Raw genomic sequence first — 23,071 nt, forward strand, 5'->3', positions numbered from 1 at the left:
TCAATATTTTTATATCAACAATGGGTTCCATGAATAGTTGTTTGTGAAGAGGGACCACTTAGCTCATTTCCAATCATTTATAGAGACTTAAAGCTCATTATTTTATTTTTTCTGGACTGCAACTTCACTGTTTTGGTTCACTCTCACTAATCGCATAGCATCCAGCCCTATAGAGTTGAGCTGTTTTTAGTGAAAAAACTACAGCAGACGGAAAAGAGTATAGTCTAGCATTTAGCAGCTAAATTTTTCCATCTTGAGTTAGTGGAGACCAAAACAGAACTAAAAGGGGAATAGGTACATTCATCAAGAGGACAGAGACATGACTCCAAATTAATGCTGATGCTGCTCTATGTGTGATGTTAGAATTATTAAGCATTTTTTTTGCCTTTTTGAGGTGATATCATGTCAATGTTGTATCCACAGCTTCTGTTCACTGCCCCTAAGTGTCCAAAAATGTTCTATTGGTGGTTTAAAGGACCAGTGTGTAGGATTTAGCGGCATCTAGCGGTGAGGTTGCAGGTTGTAACACACTCAATAACCCCCCCACCCCCACCCCATGTAGGAGAAACTACTGTGGCTATGAAACGCCCTCTGCTGCACCCTATGTTGACATAAAGGGGTTCACTCTAAGGTAACAAAAACACAACAATTCTTATTTTCTGGTAATAATACACTATAAAACATACTTATGACTATTACATTTCATTTCTGGCATGTTTGTCCCACTAGATGCCACTAAATTCTACACCCTGGACCTTTAAGTCTCATAAAAAGAAAAACAGGATGGGCTGTGTGTCTGTGTGCTATTCGGAGCATGCGGAGAGTGTGTGGGTGGTCCATACAGTCTGTGGTGTGGTCTGACGACACAGGATCAAAAACAACTTGTTGCTGACATGTGAGTGTATGTGACTCACATGTGACTGAACACGTAGTGAAATGTGACTTCACCGCTTGGGGAATACTAATCTAAAACTGCACAGGAGCTGTTCCTGTACATGTAGACGTAAGTTAAACTTAAGCATTAGAAGAAAAATATAGTAGTTTAGCTTAAAATATTTTTGAGTAACTTTTATTTACCCTTTGTTAGGTTGATTGGTTTCTGTCTGCATTAATTTTGGTAAATGGGAGATGGAAGCTTGCACTTTATAATATGAGTTCAACTAACATACAGTAGGGTCCAAAAGTCTGAGACCACTTTCCCATTCACTAGAATAGGAAATTTTCGTCATTTCATTACATTTACCAGGCAGTTGTAGTTACTTGGCATATCAGAAAATGAGATAAGAACACAAAATGGCACGTTTTATTTTAAGAACATGAACAAGTCACAGCCACCTGAACCACAACATTAAAATATTTTAGAACCAGAACAACATGCTTACTGTTTAAATTTAGCTACACTTTACTGCTAACACTGGTTTATTTTTAATTGCTCTCCTTTTAATCAGCTGTAATGGATTATTGTTCAGTTGCAGAACAATATAGGGTCACAATTTATTAATGTGTGAATAAAAGCGTCATACCATAACAAACAGGACTGAAATATACTTTCATTCCCAGACTTATTGACAGGTCTGTTGCTTAATCTATCTAAGTTATGAATGTTTTATACATCACATGGGCAAATTGTTACCTTTTTCAACAGGTCAGATGAGAAATACACAATTTTAATTTTGTGAGTCAAATGTGTTAGAAAAAGCAATGATAAAAGTAGAATAATTGTTTTTCTAATTATTATTTTTTGTTTACATTTCAAGTTCATGGAATAATTTAATATTATTATCTCCATATTGTACACATGGGGGAAAGACATGTTCACACATCTGCACAGTACACAATAAAAACAGGTAAAGACAGAAAAAAAAGATACAAAGACAGGATAAAATAACATGAAATTAAATACTGATGACACAGTTTTTGTTGCTGCTGGGCAGGGAGGGTCGAGGACAAGTTGCATTGTGTGAAGTGTAGGATCCATATTATTTGGATCTTGAGCCACTTAGGACTAAAAGTTAACATAACTTGTCTTTTGCTGTTTAAGTTTTGACAATTTATGAAAAAACAAAATCAGTCTTATGAGTCTATTAACCTGTATGACAGTGCATTGCTGCATCCCTGTAGTACATTATACACTAGATGAGCCATAATTATAGTCATGAAATAGAAGGTAAAATAAATAAAAAAGTGATGAAATATCATCATTTTTTGTTTGTTTTATTGCCTATTTCTTAATTTAATGCATTCAAATATTAATATTTTCATTTTATATTCATGTATTTATTAATTAGTATATTTTGACACTTATATTGTTTTTATATAATATCTTAAAATGACTTCATCTTTGAGAACTGACAGCAGTGCCCCTATAAAATATCAACTTATAGCCTACTACTAACTGTTTACTTATAAGGTTACTAACTGAAGTCTTTACTGACTCCAGAACTGCTACCATTAAGGACACATGAGGTGTTGTCCTCTGAATTTTTCTTGGACAATCTCAGACATGAAGCATATTTTATATGCCTTCTATATAGGCTTTTTAGGCTTTTAAGAATTCAGTATTTCCCTATACGAAATGTGGCAGTGAGCAGAGGGCTTTGAGATATGAATAAATAAAATAAGCAAATCAAAATGATATTCTGTTGAGACTTTGTTTTGGTGCATGGTTGGGAATGTTAAGCGACTTTGAATCATGTTAGGTCTGTTGTCTGACAGCGCCTGCAGCTCCTATTTCACTCACTGTTACACAGACGCCACCGACAGATGGCGCCCTGCTCTGTGCAGCATAAACAGCCACAGTCAGTCGACCTGGTCTATCCGCACAGACAGTCTGCTATGATATACTCTCAGCTGGATATTAGAGGGGGTCCGTGGTGTGTTTGAGGGGACGGTTGTTTGGGACGGGTTTTGCGTGAATGTGAGGTCGCTTTAGTCGCTCTTTTGTTTTATTTTTTATTTTTTTTTAAATCAAGGAAAGCTGTGAAAGCTTTAGGACCGCTGTCCGCTTCACCACAGCGGTGAGTTCTAGTTCTCATGTCTATCCTGCATGTTCCTGTCTGTTTACGCAGCTGCACGTATCTGATAGTGAACACTAACACTCATAACCATTAACTGAAACCTTCACTGTTCTGTGTGTGTGCATATATATATAAGGACATTGTCCAGATGGATATTGTGTCAGTGCTATATTTAGGGCATTATTTACATTTTCTCCATGTATCTTGCACAATCCCAGATAGCACAGTGGGGGAAAAGCTCTGACCTAACACCGTGGAAGCAGTTTAAACACAAACTAAAGATGTGATCACACTGAAAGGTTTATTTTTTTTAAAGCCTATAATGCACAAACACAGCCTGACAAGGTTAAATTGTGTTGATCTACCAAGTTATCAGTTTACAAGTATACAAGATTGCATAAAGTACCATTCTTTTTATGTGATAGTGAACTAATTATTTATGTAGTTTTTGGGCTGATGGATGGGAAATTTGTAATGACAGAACTTTGGGGGGTTTCAGAAATGGTAATGAGTTCACTATTTTTTATATTTAATAGAATATGTTATGGTATCTCTGCATTTGTGGCTTTGTCAGCAAAAAAAAATCTAAAATAAATCACTATGAACATAACAATAGTATCATCATATCACAATCAGTTGTGTAAATATTGTACTTTGTATTGGAATATAATATAAACAGTGACATGCTGCATATGTCATGTTAATAAGCCCCTCTGACATCTGACAGCAGGGTTTCTCAACCTTTATGTCAGGTGACCCAGGTTTAAAGTCCCAAAATGTGTTAGGAAAACATTCTAACAAGCTCCAAATGGATTATATGGAAAAATATGATATACTGTATAGAGGTTGCAGCCATTATATATTTAAAATATGTCAAACAAATAGTCTTAGAAACCTCCCACTCCCCTAACTGCATGTCCGATGGCCTCATGTGAGGTCGGTTGAGAAACTTTGTGGGAAAACTAATGTCAGACTGACTCCTGAGTAAAAATCATTAAAATACCCCAGTTCAAAATACTGAACCTTATCATATATTACAAAATAAAAAGTGTATTGTGTATCAAATCAGCAAATCAAATCAAATCTAGCAATATTCCCAATAAATTTCTTTCACAACCTTGAGTGTGACCATCTAAACAGAGTTTTTGCTATCTGCAGCTGTGAAGGTAGTTTAGTCTGCATAACACTTATCAGCGTGAGACATCCCAAAGTGTAAAAAAAACGTGTCTGTGTGTAGACCAACAGAAGTAAACAGAGTAATGAGTAGTTATGCTGACACTAGAAGAAACTGAACAGGGTAGAGGCTACTAGAACCTGCAGAAAACACCAACAGACAGATGAGCAGCAAGAGAGAGAGTTTACTATTAACCATAACCTGAACACAAGTACTGAAAGATTATGTAACTATAATTATTTTTAGCATATTGCATATGAGAACACGTTAAACCAAACACACAGTCTGACTAATGCTGGGTTGTTGAGGCCTATATTGACATATGAGATTGAAAAACATTTTAAAAAGTTACACAATATCCAATTAGATATATTCGATAAGCAAGTAGGAATTATATTTGATTATTATAGATATAGAAGTCAGTTTTGGCCTGCCAGTATGTCATAACAGAAATATAATATAGTGAATGCTATAAAGGCAGCTGGGTTTCGGATATTTGAAGCAACCGAGTGCATCTTATGTCAATATCATAAAAATAAAATATGATAGAAGGATCATATTAAATCAGAACACACCATATCTTCCTGCTGCACTATCTGCAACATAAAGATGTGGATGTAAGAGCAAAGATACTGAGCTAACAAGACAGGGGACCCAGGCAGAAACCAATAAAGAAAATCAATATAAGTCAGACATATAGAATGTGACTCTGTAGGAGTGATGAGAGGAAATGAAGAGGCTTTGTGACTGCAGATGAAAAGGAAAAAATTGTCATTTCTGTATAATAGTGTATGATTTTTATTATGTATGACTTATTTTTGTATGTCATTATGTATGTTCAGGGAAAAGGTTTAGTCAAATCACAATTTCCCAGAAAGTGACATCTTCAAATTGCTTATTTTATCTGACCAACAGTCAAACAACAGGCATTTCATTTACAATCATATAGAACTGACAAAAGCAACAAATTGTCACTTTTGAGAAACTTACATCAGCCAAAATTTGGTATTATAGCTTTATAAATTACTTCAAAGATTCATCTTAATCATTGAAATAATGTTGATTCATTTTCTTTCATCAGCTTACAATTAATTGACAAATCATGTGAGCACTAGTGGGGAGTTTTGCTTTCCGATCAAGGCTCATCTTGTTCAGTTGTGTAAGTTCATATGTGATAATTATCTTTTCAATCTGTATCCGGCTCAAAAATCCATTGTTTACATTTGAAGGCCTTACGATTTTATCTGCCCTCGTGTATTCTCTCCTTACAAAAATGCTTTAGTGACTATTTCTTAAGGTGTTTCTCTTTTTAGGCCACATAAAGCACTAGTTTTTTCACCTTTTCTGGCTATTGACACAAATTGTTAGGCCCTGAAATGATCATAATACCAGCAATTAATAATAATAATAATAATAATAATAATAATAATAATGATAATAACTTTATTTGTAATACACCTTTCTTACAAGAAATGCAGCTCAAAGTGCTTTACAACAAAATAAATTACAAGTGCTTCACATTAAAAGGGCCTAAAATGAATAATGGGCAGTTTAAAAAAAAGAACAAAAACGAAAGAGGAAAGAAAAAGAAACATTAATAAATGAAACATGTGTTAAGTTGCCACCAAAATATGAACATTATTTTCACAAGGGGCCCCAACCTATGAGTTGAATAAACTCTGCATTAGAAGACAAAACCATATAAATCCTCTATATATCCCCATGCAAGGACCAGTAAACATCTAAATAGACCCCAGAGTGTAGTAGGGATGCATTTTAAAATTGCTGGCACGAACCTAGGACTGTTGGCTGGAAATGGATATCATGTTCTGTGAAAAAGTGTTTACCGTTGTGAAACGTGCCTCTCCAGGAAGCATAAACTGTGCGAATTCCACGAAGAAATAATGAATAAAACATGTTCAGACTCTGATTGAGACCTGCTGGTACTCCCCGCTGTCCAATAAGTGCACTGTGCTCTGTTTCCTCACTTGGATTTCTTTTTCATTTTTTCATATATTAAATGACATGAAACAAAAAACATCTACATATGAGAGATAGTAATGGAGGTGACAGTCTGAAGAGAATTATTAAAATAATTTAAAGTAAGTCCGTTTCAGTGAATACTTGAAAGGAATTAGTGTCGGTTCAAGTTAAAAAACTCAAATAAGCTGAAGTGACACTTGTTTAAAGTGTAAGAAGTGGATGAAGATGAAGCAACACTTTTAGTATAAGCACTGAGTGAAGTTGTGAAGATGTTGAAAGTAAAGTGGTCAAAAGTGGTAGTTAAAGTTTCAACATAACATTTTTAATCTATATAATGAGATGATATGTCAGTTGAAGTGTAAGTAATAAAATAAGCTGGAAGATCAATTCAAGTGTAAAAACTGGGAGCAGGTTTCAGCTGAAGTGTTAAATCAGTGTTAAGATCCTTTTTTTTTATGTAAATCTAAAGTCTAATCCTACCCAAATCCTTAAAGCAGTACAACCATAAATTGTAGAGTATGTATGCATCTTAGAAAATGTACAAATACAAGTTTTATGGCAAAAACCTTTGCAAAGTGGTCAGAGTTCATCCAATCAAATGTCAGGGTTGTAGAATAATTTAGATAAGCTGTGTCTACAGACTAAATCAGTAAGTCATTTGGTTAATGAATTCTAAGACTCTATATGGATTTATCATGGGTGTACCCAACTTGTTCTCTTCTTAAAAAGAGTAAGGAGTGGTCAGAGCGACACTGTTTAGAGGTGGTGGTGGGCTGGGCCGTTTTGTGTTTCAGCTGGGTGGACTGCACTGAGAAACTAACATTCCCCACATGTTCCCTCCACAGTTCAACAGTATGGCTGCTGTTCTCACCATGCTCCTCTTCGTCTTTCACATCTTCACTGTTTCAGCACTGCAAACAGCATCTGGACAAGGTATGTTTCAATACTGGTATCTAGTTGCCTTTAGTTACCTTGCACAGCATAATTAGATTCGAATTTAATGACATTTACAGGCATTTCGAGATTAAAGACAGGTTTGAAATAATGTTTATTGCATTGCAGCACATGAACATATTGTGTTATTCTTTTGCAACCTTTATGCTTGGCACTGATTATGCTTTCTTTGACATCTGGTGTCTCCTGTTGCCCAGATTTTTTAATTCCTGTTGCTCTCTTTCTTTCAAAATCAGATTAGAACACCAGATGGAACTAATTCTGGAGATAAATCTGCTTTTAATTGGCCACATGATGATTTCAGCCCAGAATAATATAAAACATTTATAGTTGCACGGTGACCATGCTGCTCTGGTGTTCAAATGAATGTGTGTGTTGCACAACAGTGAAGTCTTCCACAGAAAGCCACAGAGAACAGCCAACAGATTTCTAGTGAAGTGGCTTTCCAGGAATTCTGGAGAGCGGAGAGCACTCCACTCCAACAATGGGCTGTTTAATGCGTAGAGGCCCCTCTTTTCTACCAAACAGCCTCTCAGCAACACTAGAAATGCTGTGTATTTGCATACATGGATCGTGTTTTATCCACAGATGTAAACTAGGTCTGCATTGGCCATTAAAGTCACGCACGGACATCCTGTGCTTTGTCTTGTTGCATAACGCTGTCAGGAACTTAACGGTGGTGTGGACGGAGGAAGTTTTTCCCAGCTACTCCAGTTCTTCTGCTATTTTTCTGTTTTTGTTTCATGTCTTTATGTTGGATTGAACAAAGCTGCTGTGTCCTGACAGGCATGCTTTCCCCCTGCAGCAAAAATATGGTAGTGAGTGACAACTTATAATAACTTCACAGAAATCAGTAGTGCCAGTGGAGACTGCGTAGCAAGTTTGCCAGCTCTTCTTATTAGCCTGGAGATTTCTGAATCACTGCCTTCATCTCGTGATTCTAAACAGTCTGCTTTGTCTGCATGCAACAAAATAAGTAATAGAAATGAAACATGTTAAAATAAAACAGAATAGAATAAAATAGAATATATTTTTATTATTCACCAGGGTGGAAAAAGCACCACACATGATTCTTATAAGAAACAGATAGTGAAGTAGTCAGTATAACATTGAGAAAAGGTCACATTACACATTAAAAACATGTTCATGATTCTGTCCTCTAAGAGAGGTGACTTCATCACGCAGACACAGGCTCACAGCTTTTAGCAGACAGACACTAATCGCCATTAGCTTTGTTATGTTGGTTGGCTACGTTTTGCTAACTAGCAACAGCGGCTGCAACCTGCCTATTTACTGACAGTATAATGACTCATTTTTAATGCTGGTTCATTGTAAGAAAACACTAAATGGAGAGAACAAGGACAACTAAGCTAGCGGTAGTTCTTGCTAAAATGACAAAGTACTCAAATTAAAGTGGTTTCATGCAGGCACAGGCTAACGGCTATTAGCAGACATACGCTATAGCTGTTAATCTTACTATGTTGGTTGGCTTCATTTTGCTATCTAGCATCACCCCAACCTGCCTATTTTTACTTTAGTACCATTACTATTTTTTAATTAAATGCTGGTTCATTGTAAGAAAACACTAGAAGGAAAGAAAAATGACAACTAACAGCTTCTTATTAAAATGACAAAGTACTCAAATATTAAAGTGGGTTCAGTTTATGAGCTGCTACTGCTGTGTGCCTCCAAGCAATGGTTGTGTTTGCTATTTTGTGGCATTAAAATATCACTACTACTGACTATATCCTGTATCCTTTTAATGATAGACAGGTTGCAACTAGCCACCCACTTAATCTCATCACATAGTTTAAAGGATAAAGCTGGAAATGTTCCATATTTTTCTTATTGTCAACAAATCCCATGTGGAGAGTCAAACCAAGAATGAAGTAAAATTACTTGTAGACCTTTGTTATTGTCCAAAAACTATTAAAAACACATCAATTAGTCCTTTTCTCCAACCGCAAAGGCTACCATAGTTTAAGAAACAGCCCTTTTAGAAAAAGAAATCCTTTTAAACTCTGTGAGGATGTTCTTTTTACATTTTTTTTACCAAATGCATGCCCCCACTTCTATCTTTGACATTTGAAGAACCATTTGGTTCACTGCTCACATCTTTTGTACCGATGTTTCAACCAGGAGAAGTTCATGTCTACTGCTCCATCAGTCAACTGACATTGCCAATTAGAAAATGAGCACCACTTTCAGTCAGCCAAAATAACTTCCCTCATTTCCCAACTTTATTGGAGTACTACTTCTAGGAAATGTAGGAAATGAATGGTATCTGTGGGCCAGACTTCTCATCACCTGCATGCCCTAAGCACCAGAGTTTATACCTATTGCTTGGGAATCAGGACATGGGTTTATAATATGATTACCTTTCTTGAATGGAGAGGGCACACAGCCACTCTACACTTCAGAGCATGCAGCCTTTTTTAAATCAATGTTTATTTGTCCTTAAGGCTCATTAGATTAGTAAAATGTTCAGAACTATAATTTGTGATGTGAGTATTGTGACCTTTAACCGAGGAAGGAAACAGATTTCTAAATGCAGCGGAGGAGGTATTTCCCCCTAAGAGTTCACTGAGTGATAACTGAACACGTGACTCTCTAAATAACCGTTTGCCCCTGCTCTGTGCTCACAGGAAAAACATTAATGAAGGCTTTCCACCAACACACTGTGCAGATGTTAATAGACACTATAATTGGAAAGACACTCTAATCATCAACAAGAGGGTGCATAAACAAAAGGAGACGACAAGCTGTGTTCTACCTGATAATTTATGAGATTATCTGAATGTACTGTGTGTTAGTCCTTTTAAGGAAATTAATGCTTGCTGCTATTTCCTGCCTCCTTCAAAATCACGGCTTAAAGGAAACACATCTGGGCTTATCAAAACAGATCGAGGTAGGATGTTTTGTTTCACCCTGAAATAGACTGTGTCAGCAGCGCACAGAGAGACAAAGAAAAATCATGTTGTAAACATGTTTATTGCTTAGGACAGTTGCCTCAGGGAGAGGAATCCTGAAAGAGAGCATGCTGTATATTGATATTATCATCTTGGAAATTGTCTGTGAGTTTTGTGGCTCTGATGACTGTGTGTAGAAAGTGCCCGACATTCACTGGTCACATGTTTACTTACACCAGAAGTGAACTCTGCTTGGCAGCTGCTGAGCACTTTACTTTGACGCACGAGCGCATAAATGAAGCCTGTCAGTTTGTAGGATAATGTAGTTACTCTAACTGCATTCTCTGACAAAAAGGATCTGGTGTTCACAGTGTTCGCACTGACTGTTATGGTGCCAGAATAATTATACTTCACAGGGCAAAACACTTTTTTCCCCTTTTTGTTGTATTTATCTCTTCATCTCATTTTCACTCAGTGGTGGAAGAAGTATTTAAGGTCAAATAGTTTAGTAGAAGTAGCAAAACCACAATATAAAAATACTAGTGTAGTAAAAGTCCTGCAAAATGGTACATTATATATCATCATGGCTGCAACTAATTCATTTCATTCAACTCATTATCTGCCATATACTTGATTGATGTTGATTCATCTATTAATTGCTTGGTTTATAAAATATCACAAAAAAGTGAAAATGTGTATCACAAGTTTGCAGAACCCAAAATGCCAGCTTCAAATTGTATGTTAAGTTCAAACAACAACTCAAAACCCAAACATATCTAATTATCACATGAGACACATTGAAGCAGGAAATCTTCATATGTCAGCGGCTGAAACCAGCAAACATTTGGCAATTTTGCTTGAAAAGTTGTTGCAATTAGGGCTGGATATCATTAAAAAAATTATGATACCAGTACCAATCCAAGTACCCTTAAAGTGATACTGATACCAACTGAGTACTTCATTCGACACCCATTCCACATTTTGTGCATTTGCTTTTATCCGGTGTAACACGACTTCACCACCACAGACTGGTTGTAGCTGCTGTGGCAGTGGGTCAATCATATGTTGCTTTAAACCGAAGGATGCTTGTGTTAATTGGCTGTGAGCAAGTCCATGCAAATAGTCATATTTTCTAGATCTGGGTGCAAAATGGATCGATTGCAGGTATCGTTTGTAGGGTTGGGTACCTTTCACTTTTGAACCGATACCAGTACCGGTACCCGCTGTTCGGTATTCGGTACTTTACTCTAAATCTGTAACGCCTGAAGTATCGAACCAAAAAGTCCCAAAATACTTACTTTAAATTCTTTTCCTATTTATTTTGAACATTTTAAAAACAATATAAAAGTATGAAAATATGCACATATAAAAATAGATTATAATTATCAAACACAAGTATACAAAAAAACATATACAGTGTAAATATGAGGTATATATATATACAAAATAAATATATAAAACATATATAACAAGTGCAAAATATATATAAATATATATTCACATGGGCTATTTAGCCTTTATTAATCATATTTCTTCTAAACATATTCGTATTTGTTTCTGTTGTTAGCACTGTTTTCCCATGATGCATCCGTGTAGCTGTAGCGCTATTATAGAGTTACACATGGTGACACCATGACTGGGTTTTGTAGGTGTAATAATGTTCATGAAATTTGTAGACAAACACAACCGCCGGCTACTGGCAGTGTTACACCCATGAGCATGATATCAAACTTCCAGATAAAGACATAACATTTTGCTCTGACATGTGCCCAGCTTGTAAGTTTCACTCATAATGATCGGTCTGAGTATACCGAAATTTGGCACCGTTTCACGTGAATCAATACTCGGTAGTACCGACATAGTTCAGTCGGTACTATTAAAAGTACCGACCTTGGTACCCAACCCTAATAGTTTCGATACTACTTGGTATCGATTTATTTTGGTCAATACCTTAAGGTATCGAATACCGATACCCAGCCCTAATTGATTATCAAGATTGTTACAGATGAAATTTCTACTCATTTCATTTCAGTTTTATATATTATGGCTAATTGTTACTGATGTAATAATTATCAGTGTTTTCCCTGGATGTTTTGAGACAAAGGTGGCAAAGGCTGTCAATAGGGTTTTACATTTTATATCAATATAGAACTAAAGGATGAAAAATAAATGTTGTGACAATGTTTGTGCTGTACTCTTGGGATGATATGCTTGCTGCCCAGATTATTTTCCATCAACATAATTAGGTACTTGACAAGTGGATAATATGAATACTGAACCTCACTGACACATACATTTGATTTGTTTTCCTACATTGTCCATTCTTGCAGTAAATATCGTATTGAAGCCACTAAAGCATCATTCATTTTTTTTCATGGTTAGGTTCGGGCACTCAGAATTCAGATAAGTTTAGGGAAAGGTCATGGTCTTAGTTTAATACATAACAAGTCTGCATTCATTTGAGAAGCTGTTGACAGATAACTCAGGTGAATTATATACTTGACAAATCAAGTTATTTCTTTATTGAAAGGCTGTGTACTTTTGAGCTATGAATTATTCCTACACATTGCTGTTCACTTTTCATCACTTTAACGCAACAATCTTGTAAATCCATTACTGCCATAAAGCAACTCTGCTCCATGATTCAGCCACATTATTTTGATACAAACAGCGATACCTCATTTTACATGGCATGTCAAACGGAACAGTGAGAGTGCTATGATTTGTAAAGTGGACCCAAATGCAGACACAGAGTTGAATTGAGATGAATGAAAAGGATTTATTGTCGGGGAAGTGGGGAATGGAGGTGGATGGATTGGGGATGAAGCAGGCTGAGGCAGAGGGCTGGAGGGTGGTGATGAATGAGGGGGAATGGTCCAGGAGTACCGGAGAGAGAAAAAGCATGCAGCGAGGTTTCAACACTTGGAAATAATCTCTGTAATACAATTGAAAGACCTGAAGCATTAGCTGACACTGAGAGAGAAACAACAATCTAGCAATAATTGAGTGAAGAGCTTTAGTAGATATCAGGGGATTTGATCTGTTTATTGTATTTAAAGACATTTTCTGAACTAAAATCTGTCATACAAATGGCGTAGCGAGTGTGAGAGAGATGAAATGAGAGAGCGTGTGTGTGTGACAGTGAGGCTATAGATACTGGAATAACCCACCTACTATCCATACTATCCGAAAGCAGGCTGAGCAGGGGAAGAGCCAAAAAACAATCACTGAGACCCGGGGAGATGTGAGAGCAGCTGCTTGCTAACAGCTACGTTTGTTTACAGCAGAGAGCAGGAGGGAGGACAGACGTCTAACTGTGCTGCTCTTTAATGACACTCTGCTGCTGCAGAAGGCCACGGAGCCACACTTAGAGTTTATTATTGAAGATTTTCTTCTTCCTGCTCCTTTTCGGTCATGGAATATGATTCAGATGATAGCTGTGTTTTGTTTTTTTCTTTGTTGTATGTTTGTTTGTATGATTTGAAAATTGCCATGATCGGAACAAATAAATAAATACATTATTGTAGCATCTGTCATCTATATATTAATGCACTTAATAGGCTATTTTACAGAGTTTTTTTAATTCAAAGAACTTGGGCTCTGATATGTGATAATGAACTAAATTTGTTTTTTCTTCTGTTAAAAAGAAGGGAAAACAACGGTGGGCAAGCAATGTTATTGCTGTATGCCCAATTACCATGTATTACCAGTAACACCTTTACACATGGCAACGCGTTTTGCTTAGCAACACGTTTTGCATTTTGCTCAGCAACAACAACCCCCTCCTGCCTGACCTACTGACCTTTCTGAAAACCCCTGATATATGCTGCTGGATGATGAACTTGATGCTAGACAGGTATGTGCAATTAGACAGGAAGCAGGAGAGTCAGGGAAGGAGCGTCCTCCCTACACAGACAGACATTAAACACTATTTAAACAGCGCAAGTGCAGTGACAGGCACGATCTACATCTGTTGTCCACCACTGCTCTCATTCTCTGAATTTGATCTCTATTCAGATTTCCAGGTTCAGTAATGTAGATGTATAATGATTAAAAATAACTGACAGAATTTACCTTTAGCACTCACAAATACACAAAAATGTGCTAAATTAATATCAATATGGGAAAACTATCTCTTTAACACATCTTCTCTGTCGCACACAGCTAACAAACCACCTGTATGCCCTCATATAACATGACAGAGCAAGCCAGAAAAATGCTCCACATAGCAGAGTGTCAAATTGATTTTTCTCTTAACCCTGAGCTAAGCACAGTTCCAAGGAGGGGTCGGTGATCTGGTAAACAGGTTATTTTTAACCTGTTACTCCCCTTCCTTGAAGCACCCTAAGCAGGCCAGAGGTATTCATCATCTGTTCCATGTGCCGCCTGTCAACTGTAAAGGAGCCATTCTGTCCTCATACTTCTCGGTACACAGCCAGCCAGCCTGGGCTTGTGTTATTGTTCCTCCCTGAAATGTTGATGCTGCCAGCGGACTGGTAATACAGTGAGCTCTGCTTACTTAACAGAATGAAAAAAAATCTCTTTGCTCAAAAGGACCAGTTCACCCACATTAAATCGCTCTCTACTGGGATTGAGACAGGAGTAATTTTAATTTAATTTAATGACACATTTAAAAGTTTGGTTTTAAAGGACTGTGACCAAGATATGTCCTGAGTGGGACATTTGCATTTAAAAAATAGTTATTTGGTGAACAAACTATTGTAATGGCAACAATGGTCATTTCAAAATTTCCTCCCACCTTCAACTCACTGTTCCTCCTACCTTTTTCATCATTTCTCTATTGCAATTTCATGTTGCTCATAAGCTATTTTCAGCTGGTAATGATTCAGGCAGATTCAGATTTCTGAGACATTTGTCCTGGTTAATCTGAAAAATCCTTCGTACCTCACATTCAGCAGTTTATATTTAGAAATCCTTTAACCAAAGAAATACTCTCCTTAAAAACTGTTACCCAGAGCAGCTAAAACCAGATGCTAATGCTAAAATCTCTGCCTATTAATGCTGTTGGTGGCCACTTAGCAACTGTTTTCACTGTATGGTTATCACCACAGCACCACAATGATCTGTGTTTGTTTTGCCTGCCTTCAGTGGGTAAATGTAAACTAATACAACATTTGAAAAAGCTGAATATATTACACAAATACTGAGGTCTGGTGGAAAAAAGGAAGCTCTTCAGCACACAGATGTTGTAGGCAGCTCTTTTTCATTAGTCTGATTTATGTGAGAGTAACAAGCACAATTTATACACACACACAATACAATTATAATAAAAATAGTTTCTCATTAACATATGTATTTCACTAATGGAATTACAGTGCCCTTAATGGACCACACGCCCCTGATAGTGTTCATCAACAGCAAACTCAAAAAACAGGTCAGAAATTGAAAAGGCAAAGCTGCAAGAAAGCTGTAGAAACATGCTTCTTCCACACATGGTTTGAGTTTATGCAGCCAATAAAACACGATCCAAGTGGTAATTCATGTGCAAGTGCGTTTCTTAGTACTGAGCCGCTTCCACCCAAGCCGTTGCAGTGAACTCTGTAGCAGCAGCCTTCGTTGAAAAGCAGTAAAATGACTTCCAGGAAAATTCTGGTATTTGCCTTGTGGCTGTCCTGCATGCAGTACTTCCAGTTATTATCCCATCCCTGAAGTGTAGCTCAGCAGTCCTCAAAAGCAAAGAGTTGTCATAAAAGTAGCAACAAAGAGACAAAAGCAAAACAAATCTTTATGTAATCAAAAATAATGAAATATTTTCCTCTCTCTCTGTTTCCTTTCAGACTCCTCGCAGAGAAGCCCGCACCTCACTGGCTGCGTGTCCAATAACATGGAGACTTTCTACTGCAGATGGGATGTCGGCACTTTCCAGAACCTGTCCGAGCTGGGCGATGTTCGCTTATTCTACATGAACAAAAAGTGAGGGGAAAAGCATTCTCATCAGTGACAAAAATATACATTTTCTCTGTGCTTTCAAGGAAATCATGGCTGAAAAAGAGCTTTTTAGCCTGGACTCTCCAGGCATTTCAAAATAACATCCATTAAAAAAAGTGCAGTTATTATGTCAGAAGGATAATGCATAATCTAAAGATGTAATACAAAGAATTATATTAAAAAACTTAGATTTGATTCTCATTTACACTATCAGTACGTGTCTGATAGGGAAAGAACAAGTTGAAGAGAATGTAAGATGAAGTCTCAAGTTTTAAAACAGTCTAAAAACTTTTCATCACCCACATTTTTATTCTGTCTTACTCAACTACTGCTGATCATGGTCACCACTGCTTTCATAGTTCAAATGCACACATTGTTGTGTCCAAGCCTTATCTGACATATAGTGCACCTGTGTTGACAAGGCAAAAGTCCAGTTTAGGGTTACACTCAGTTGAGATTTAACCTTTAAAAAGCACAACTTAGGGCATAGTAGTATTTATCTCATTTATCTTATCTTTCATATATTTACTAACCCCTACCAAAACCATCTTCTGATCTACCGTGTCTGTCTCAGCCCCAGATTCATTTGGTCCTACTGAAGACATAAATCTTTAAAAACAAGTCAGAAATAAATAGTCTGTCTTTTTTTTTAAAGGCTCAGTGCTTTGATAAAAAGCTGGGCACTGTAGTTTTTTTGGAAACATTGCTTTGATAGGGAATATTTTCAGCCGTGGAATAATACACATTGAGTCCCCTAATATTCATGGCAGCAGGACAGTGTGTGTGTGGCATCAACTCAGAATAAACTGTGGTGTGGACAGTGTGTGTCTTATGGTGATAAAGGAACATGTCAGCCAGTGCAACACTCTGGCTCATGTGTTTTTAATAACTTTTGGAACACAATGGAGCCCTGTGGAACAAAGGAATTAGTGTTGGCTACATAGACACATACTTCTTAGTAGGTTCCATTAATTGTTGATTTTGGTGTTTTCATTCCTAATGATATCTGTCACTCAACTTTGGCCACAGATTCCAATAGGACAAAAAAAGGTCTGTATCTAATTAACAGATTACAATGAAATTAACTGAGCACAATCATGCTCCCCACAGGATGAACCATTTAAATTACAGGCACTCTATGATAGATCTGGTTAAAAGAATGATTTTCTGATTAACAGTGATTTTCAGGTGAATGATTCAAAACTGATTCCTAAAATCTGTCCTTCTCTCAGTGAATATGTGGACATTTATACTAAATGTTATGTGTGGGTTGTGTTTACTTTACCAGTATTTAAATGGTGCAAGTTTATTTTCCCTAACTGTCTATTTTGGCCCAGAATTGTATAATAGGGAAATGTGTTAATAATATAGCTTAAAATGTGCTTACTTGTGTAATAAATAGAAATTCAAGTTCCCAGGATAAGTTCTGAGAAGTGCTGTTATGCAATGGGGTTTATCTGATGTAATGTAATCTTCATAAATCAAATGTGTTTTTTTTCCAATTTTAAATTTTTTGCAGCTTCGTTCACAAGATAATCTAATCGGCAGATTGCCATGAAATTTACTGAGCACGTTTATCCTTCCCAGAAGAAACACTTTTGATTTTAACAACTGCACAATGTTTCTCCCAGCACCACCCACAACACAAGATACTTGTAAGGCTTTTAGAATAACTGAAAAACATGTTTGTTTCAGTTTGAAACATTCATATATCCTGTTATGATTTATACCTGCAAACATGCTGAACATGCTAAAATGTGCTGTTTAGTTTTTGTCATTGTTTCCTGTGACCTCCTTCCTCTCTTTCATGCAGTGTTTTAGACTACATGTTGTCTTCCCCCTCCTTGCAGACTCCCCAATGCCTCTCCTAAAGAGTGGAGTGAGTGTCCTCATTACAGCACAGACAGGTCAAACGAGTGTTTCTTCAATGAAAACTATACAACCATCTGGACATATTACAGTGTCCAGCTCCGCTCAAGGGATCAAGCCGTCCTGTATGACGAGAACCTCTTCAACATCGAAGACATTGGTGAGTTTACCACATCAGAGGTTTTCCCATTTTCCACTCAAATATTTCGTGGCAAGCACAAAGCACTTTGGGGAATATTTGTCCTGAATTGCAGCTCTCAGGTTTAAAACAACTCAAATGTGCCTTATTGCCTAACATCAGTGTCCAATGCTCTTACGGCTGAATGGGAGCAAATCCTGGCAGCCAGGTTTCAAATGTTTGTGGGAAGCCTTAAATAGAGTGGAGGAACAGATTAATACCTGTGGTTTTAGAGTGACATGATCAATAATTATATATGGATGTAATGTTCAAGTTTCCACTTGCTTTTGTTTATGTAGTGTAAAAAGACTGTCAAGTGCCATGATTTTTATACAAGGAGGAGTTAGGTCTTTTTTTCCTTTAAGGTTACAATGATATCCATGGTTACTACTGTCAGAAATACAAAAAAGAGCAACAATAAAAACCACCCTGTTTTTTTTCCAAATCAATGCTTTTAACTTAATATAGCATCAGCAGTATGTTGGTTTTGCATTAGCACTAATTTGATACAGATCTGATATGGCTGAAGCGGAGTGAAGAGTAAACACTGAGGTTGATATCAATTAGATACAACTCAACAGTCCTCCACCACCCTTATTTTATAGAAATAATCCATGAATGTGTGTGTGTAAACTGTGATGTTCTTGTTCAATAGCTGATGATTGAACAACACTAAAAAAAATAAAATAAATCTTCTGCAGTGCAACCAGATCCACCTTTCGGACTGAACTGGACTCTGCTGAATGTAAGCGTGACCAGCACGTTCTATGACATAATGCTGAGCTGGAAGCCACCTCAGTCTGCAGACGTGGAGATGGGATGGATGAGACTGCAGTACGAGGTCCAGTACCGCAGCATTGACTCTGACCGCTGGGAAGTGGTGGGTGTTTGTTTGTTTAAGTTCTGACTCTTCTTCTTTAAAGCCCTAAAACTCTACAATAGCATCACTGATACATTTTATTATTGTTTCTTAGAGGAGAAGATTGTTCTTCAACTTCAGTAGTATCTTGTTTCAAGAGTTTTTTGTATTGGTTAACAACAGTAAGCCAAATCTCATGTTTTCTGCTATATAATGTAAATTCTTGAAATAAATATTCTATCATCAACTATGATACGATATCTCTGTTGCTCCAAGGTTATAGCACTGTTTTCTGAATTTGAATATTATTGTCTTCACCACAGGTCAACCTTGTGAAAAGCACACAACGCTCCCTGTATGGGCTTCGAACTAACGTTGATCATGAGGTTCGGGTCCGGTGCAAAATGCTAGGCGGGAAAGACTTTGGAGAATTCAGCGACTCTGTATTCATCCACATCTCCTCTAAAGGTAAATACTCACTGCCAGGCTGAGAGGGGAAAGTTGTTAGAAGTGCTCTTTTCAGGGTTTTACAATTTTTAGAAAAATATTCCCTAAATCAAATGTTGATGCAGTGTTTGATAGGACAGAAAACACTCTGTGCACCAGCAGCCAAATATCGTGCCAGCACTGTGACTTATTCTGTAAAGCCATAATGAAAACTTACATAAGACACCTATGTCTGAAAGAGAAAAACACCACTTTAATAGACAGATAAAGCCAGCAATGCTTGTGTCATATTACATTATATGAAGTATATGTGAATTTGTGTGGATTTCTTTTCCCAGTGTCAAGATTCCCTGTGGCAGCTTTACTCATCTTTGGTGCCTTGTGTTTAGTGGCCATCCTGATGTTGGTTATCATATCGCAGCAGGAAAAGTAAGTATTCAACAGCCATGTCTGTGCCGTTATGAAAGGTGTTGAAAAGCTCAGAAAATGATGAAATGCACTGGGCTGCTCGGCCTTGAGAGAGAACCATGTCTCTGTTATCAATCGTGCCAAAGGTGTTAGAGAGCAACACATTCTCAATTCGTCAAGTTCGTCTCCAGGTTTCATTTCATTGATCTGTGTTATAAAATGTAACATTTTTCTTTATTTTCTCCATTAAGGTTGATGGTTATTCTTTTGCCTCCTGTTCCTGGACCTAAAATAAGAGGAATTGACCCTGAACTACTCAAGGTATCCATCTACCCTTTAAGCTTGAACTTGACTCATTTACTAGCACAATGGGTATTAAAGTTATACTTCACATGAAATGTACAAGAGTAATGATTTTCAGGTCTACATAAAACCTTTCCAGTGTAGCTTTTTGACTTGAATTCAATTTGAAGGTATTTTGAATAACCTCTAAAGTGAGGTCTGTGTATTATCTTGACTAAATTAGACACCGTTTCTGAGAACTTGCCAAGTTTATCAGCTGTGTTGATAATTTTGACATTAAATTCAGTTACACTCTAGTGTATTGAGACTGTGACTTCTGATATTTATGTCTTTGCCTATTTGTTCGTTTTTTGGCATGCTTTATTGTGTCTTCTGATGTATCGAATATGTATCTGTTTATGAGGTGGCTGTGTAGGGATCGGGAGGCTCTGGGAAGTTGGCCAGGGCATGGGTGTGTGTGTCTCTGTGGGTAGTAGGGTGTATGTGTGCATTTCTCTTTATACCACTAATTAGGAAAATATGTTTTCTTTGCTTTGGGTGTGCTTACCAGGAAAACTGAAGTTTGTTACAGCTTGTTCTTGTTGCTTTGGTCTGCTTTCCTTGAATTTTACTCACCAACATTAAGAACAGAGATCTGAGAAAATGGCAGACAAAGCAACAAACACAAGCTGTCAGCTGATCATTCAGTTTGTAAACAACCCAGCAGCTTATTCTGAATATCTTAACCACTTATATGGATGGAAAACTTGAAGTGTGCACATACAAAATGTTGCAGATAATCCCTCACTGCACAGGAAAACTTTACACTTTGCAGAGCTATAGGTCAAAGTTGAAGTAAGCAGTCCATGAACTGTGATTAATGCTTTCAGCTGACAGTTTGGAATTTTTCTTTTATGTTTCATCTCCAAACAAGTTTGAATAATGTGAGAATTGTTTGCAACCTGACCTAACAGCTGAGATATTTTGACTGCTTAGCATATCAACTGAGTCTATCAACTGTTTCCTTTATCCCACAGAAAGGGAAGCTGAGGGAGTTGGTATCCATCCTGGGTGGCCCCCCTGATTTGAGATCGGAGCTGTACAACAATGACCCATGGGTGGAATTCATCGATCTGGACATTGAGGAGCAGAACGACAGACTGACAGACCTGGATACGGATTGTTTAATGGACCGGTCCTTATCATCCAATTGCTCTCCCCTTTCCATTGGCTTCAGAGATGACGACTCAGGCCGCGCCAGCTGCTGCGACCCGGATCTACCCAGTGATGCGGAAGCATCACCTTTCCATCCTCTCATCCCATGTGAAATCGTTAGTGAGAACCAATCAAACCCAGCATCTTCTGAACCAAGCTCTCCAATCCAAAGCTCTACCACTGGGGAGCCTCCTTTAGTAGCCCCGGTGAGAGAGGCATTGTACACCCAGGTGAGCGAGGTGAGATCATCTGGCAAGGTGCTGCTGTCACCTGAGGAACAGACTGAGACGGCGAAAACCACTTGCAAAGACACAGAGAAAGACGTCATAGAAGAAATTCGGCTCTTGGTAGTGAATGCAGACCATGGAGGTTATACCTCAGAGCTCAACGCAGCAAAAATTAGCCCACGGTCCTCAAAGGACTTGGGAGAACCCTGTCAGACAGGAGAAAACTTGACCCCGGTGCAGTCCCCGTCATCCGGGGACTACCAGAGGCCTTATCACGAATCAGACAACAACCATGTGCCCCCTCTTCCTCCTCCTCCGGTCTACACTGTGGTAGAGGGCGTTGACAGACAGAACAGCCTCTTACTGACCCCAAACTCAACACCTGCACCGCAGCTGATAATACAAAAAACCATGCCGACACCAGACGGCTACCTGACCCCTGACCTTTTGGGAAGCATCACACCTTAGATAGGCGATGAACAATTAAAGACTATTCAGAAAGTTGAAGACTATTTGATAAAAGGCAAAGATAAGTGTGGGAACAGTCTTTAAGATTGAAGGTTGAGGGTCTAAAGGTTGAGTATTGAATGTCAACTCACCCTAAACTAGGTGGGGGAGGGACTTCTGTGTCTGTCCTACCTCCACCTCCTCAGACCTCCGCAGCACCCTCCGACAAGGCTCTAAAGTGAACATGGTTGGACGTGTGAATGAACAAGACCACAAATGTGATTTGTGTTTTACTGCAGTTGTTTATAGGGAACTGATACTCAAAACTGCCTCAATAATTCTATACTCTGATACTTAAAAAACAAATATTCAACACAACTATCTTTCTCTCTTTTTATTTCTATCATTTGGAGTTGTATTTTTGTCCAGTTGATGCTTATTAGTTCTCTGTAGCTCCCCATCATATCCTGAGAAAAATATCTTGCTCTTTAGCTGCTAAATGCCACACTTTTTTCATCAGCTAGTTGTTAATTTTGTATATCTACCATTTGGTGCCATGAGCTAAAATATGCTCTGTAGAGCTGCACAGACAGTGATCATTTCCTGTGGTTTTATAACTTGAGTGATACCTTTTACAGTACAGGTAGTCATTTCATTCAATGGTAATATGAAAATATCTATTAATGCATGCACTTTTAATGTTTATTTTTAATTTTTTTTTTTAAAGTTGGGGTTACATGGTCAACAGTGTTGAATGTGTACAGTTACTGCATTTTAACTGTGCAAGTGATAGTTACAAATAAAGGACTTTCATACTTTTGCCACTGTCTGTTTTATTATTAATCTAAGCAAGTTAAAGTTTCTACATCACTGCAGCACAGATTATAGATTCTGTTTCTGTACAGAGGAACAAACCTGCTCTTATTTAGTCATAATTATGAATATTTTTAAAAAGTAAAATAGCAGCAGCAGTAGCAGCAAGAAAAACAATTGTGATAATAATAATAATAATAATGATAGTACTGCTGCTGCTACTACTACTACTACTACTAATAATAGTTATAATAGTAATACTACTGCTACTACTACTACTACTAATAATAATAGTAATACTACTAGAATAACTACTACAACTAATAATAATAATAATGAT

The 23,071-nt window shown here is 37.4% G+C and overlaps 1 protein-coding gene across 3 annotated transcripts; it reads left to right on the top strand.

Moving 5' to 3' along the window:
- Positions 1-887: 887 nt before the first annotated feature.
- Positions 888-22,738, top strand: ghrb (growth hormone receptor b). 3 transcript variants are annotated; one of them, XM_062434892.1, is made up of 9 exons: positions 888-1,003; positions 7,020-7,107; positions 15,836-15,971; positions 17,837-18,015; positions 18,735-18,913; positions 19,216-19,360; positions 19,678-19,768; positions 19,999-20,068; positions 21,067-22,738. In XM_062434892.1, exons 2-9 carry the CDS (start codon positions 7,029-7,031, stop codon positions 21,937-21,939), a joined length of 1,752 nt encoding a protein of 583 aa, XP_062290876.1. In that variant the 5' UTR covers positions 888-1,003; positions 7,020-7,028; the 3' UTR covers positions 21,940-22,738. The 3 variants fall into 3 exon arrangements, with proteins under 3 accessions (XP_062290876.1, XP_062290875.1, XP_062290874.1); XM_062434891.1 differs by lacking the exon at positions 888-1,003 and adding an exon at positions 2,808-3,017; XM_062434890.1 differs by lacking the exon at positions 888-1,003 and having other exon boundaries at positions 7,005-7,107.
- The last annotated feature ends 333 nt before the right edge of the window (positions 22,739-23,071 follow it).

Source organism: Scomber scombrus, chromosome 15 (assembly GCF_963691925.1).
Source record: "Scomber scombrus chromosome 15, fScoSco1.1, whole genome shotgun sequence".
NCBI lineage: Eukaryota > Metazoa > Chordata > Actinopteri > Scombriformes > Scombridae > Scomber > Scomber scombrus.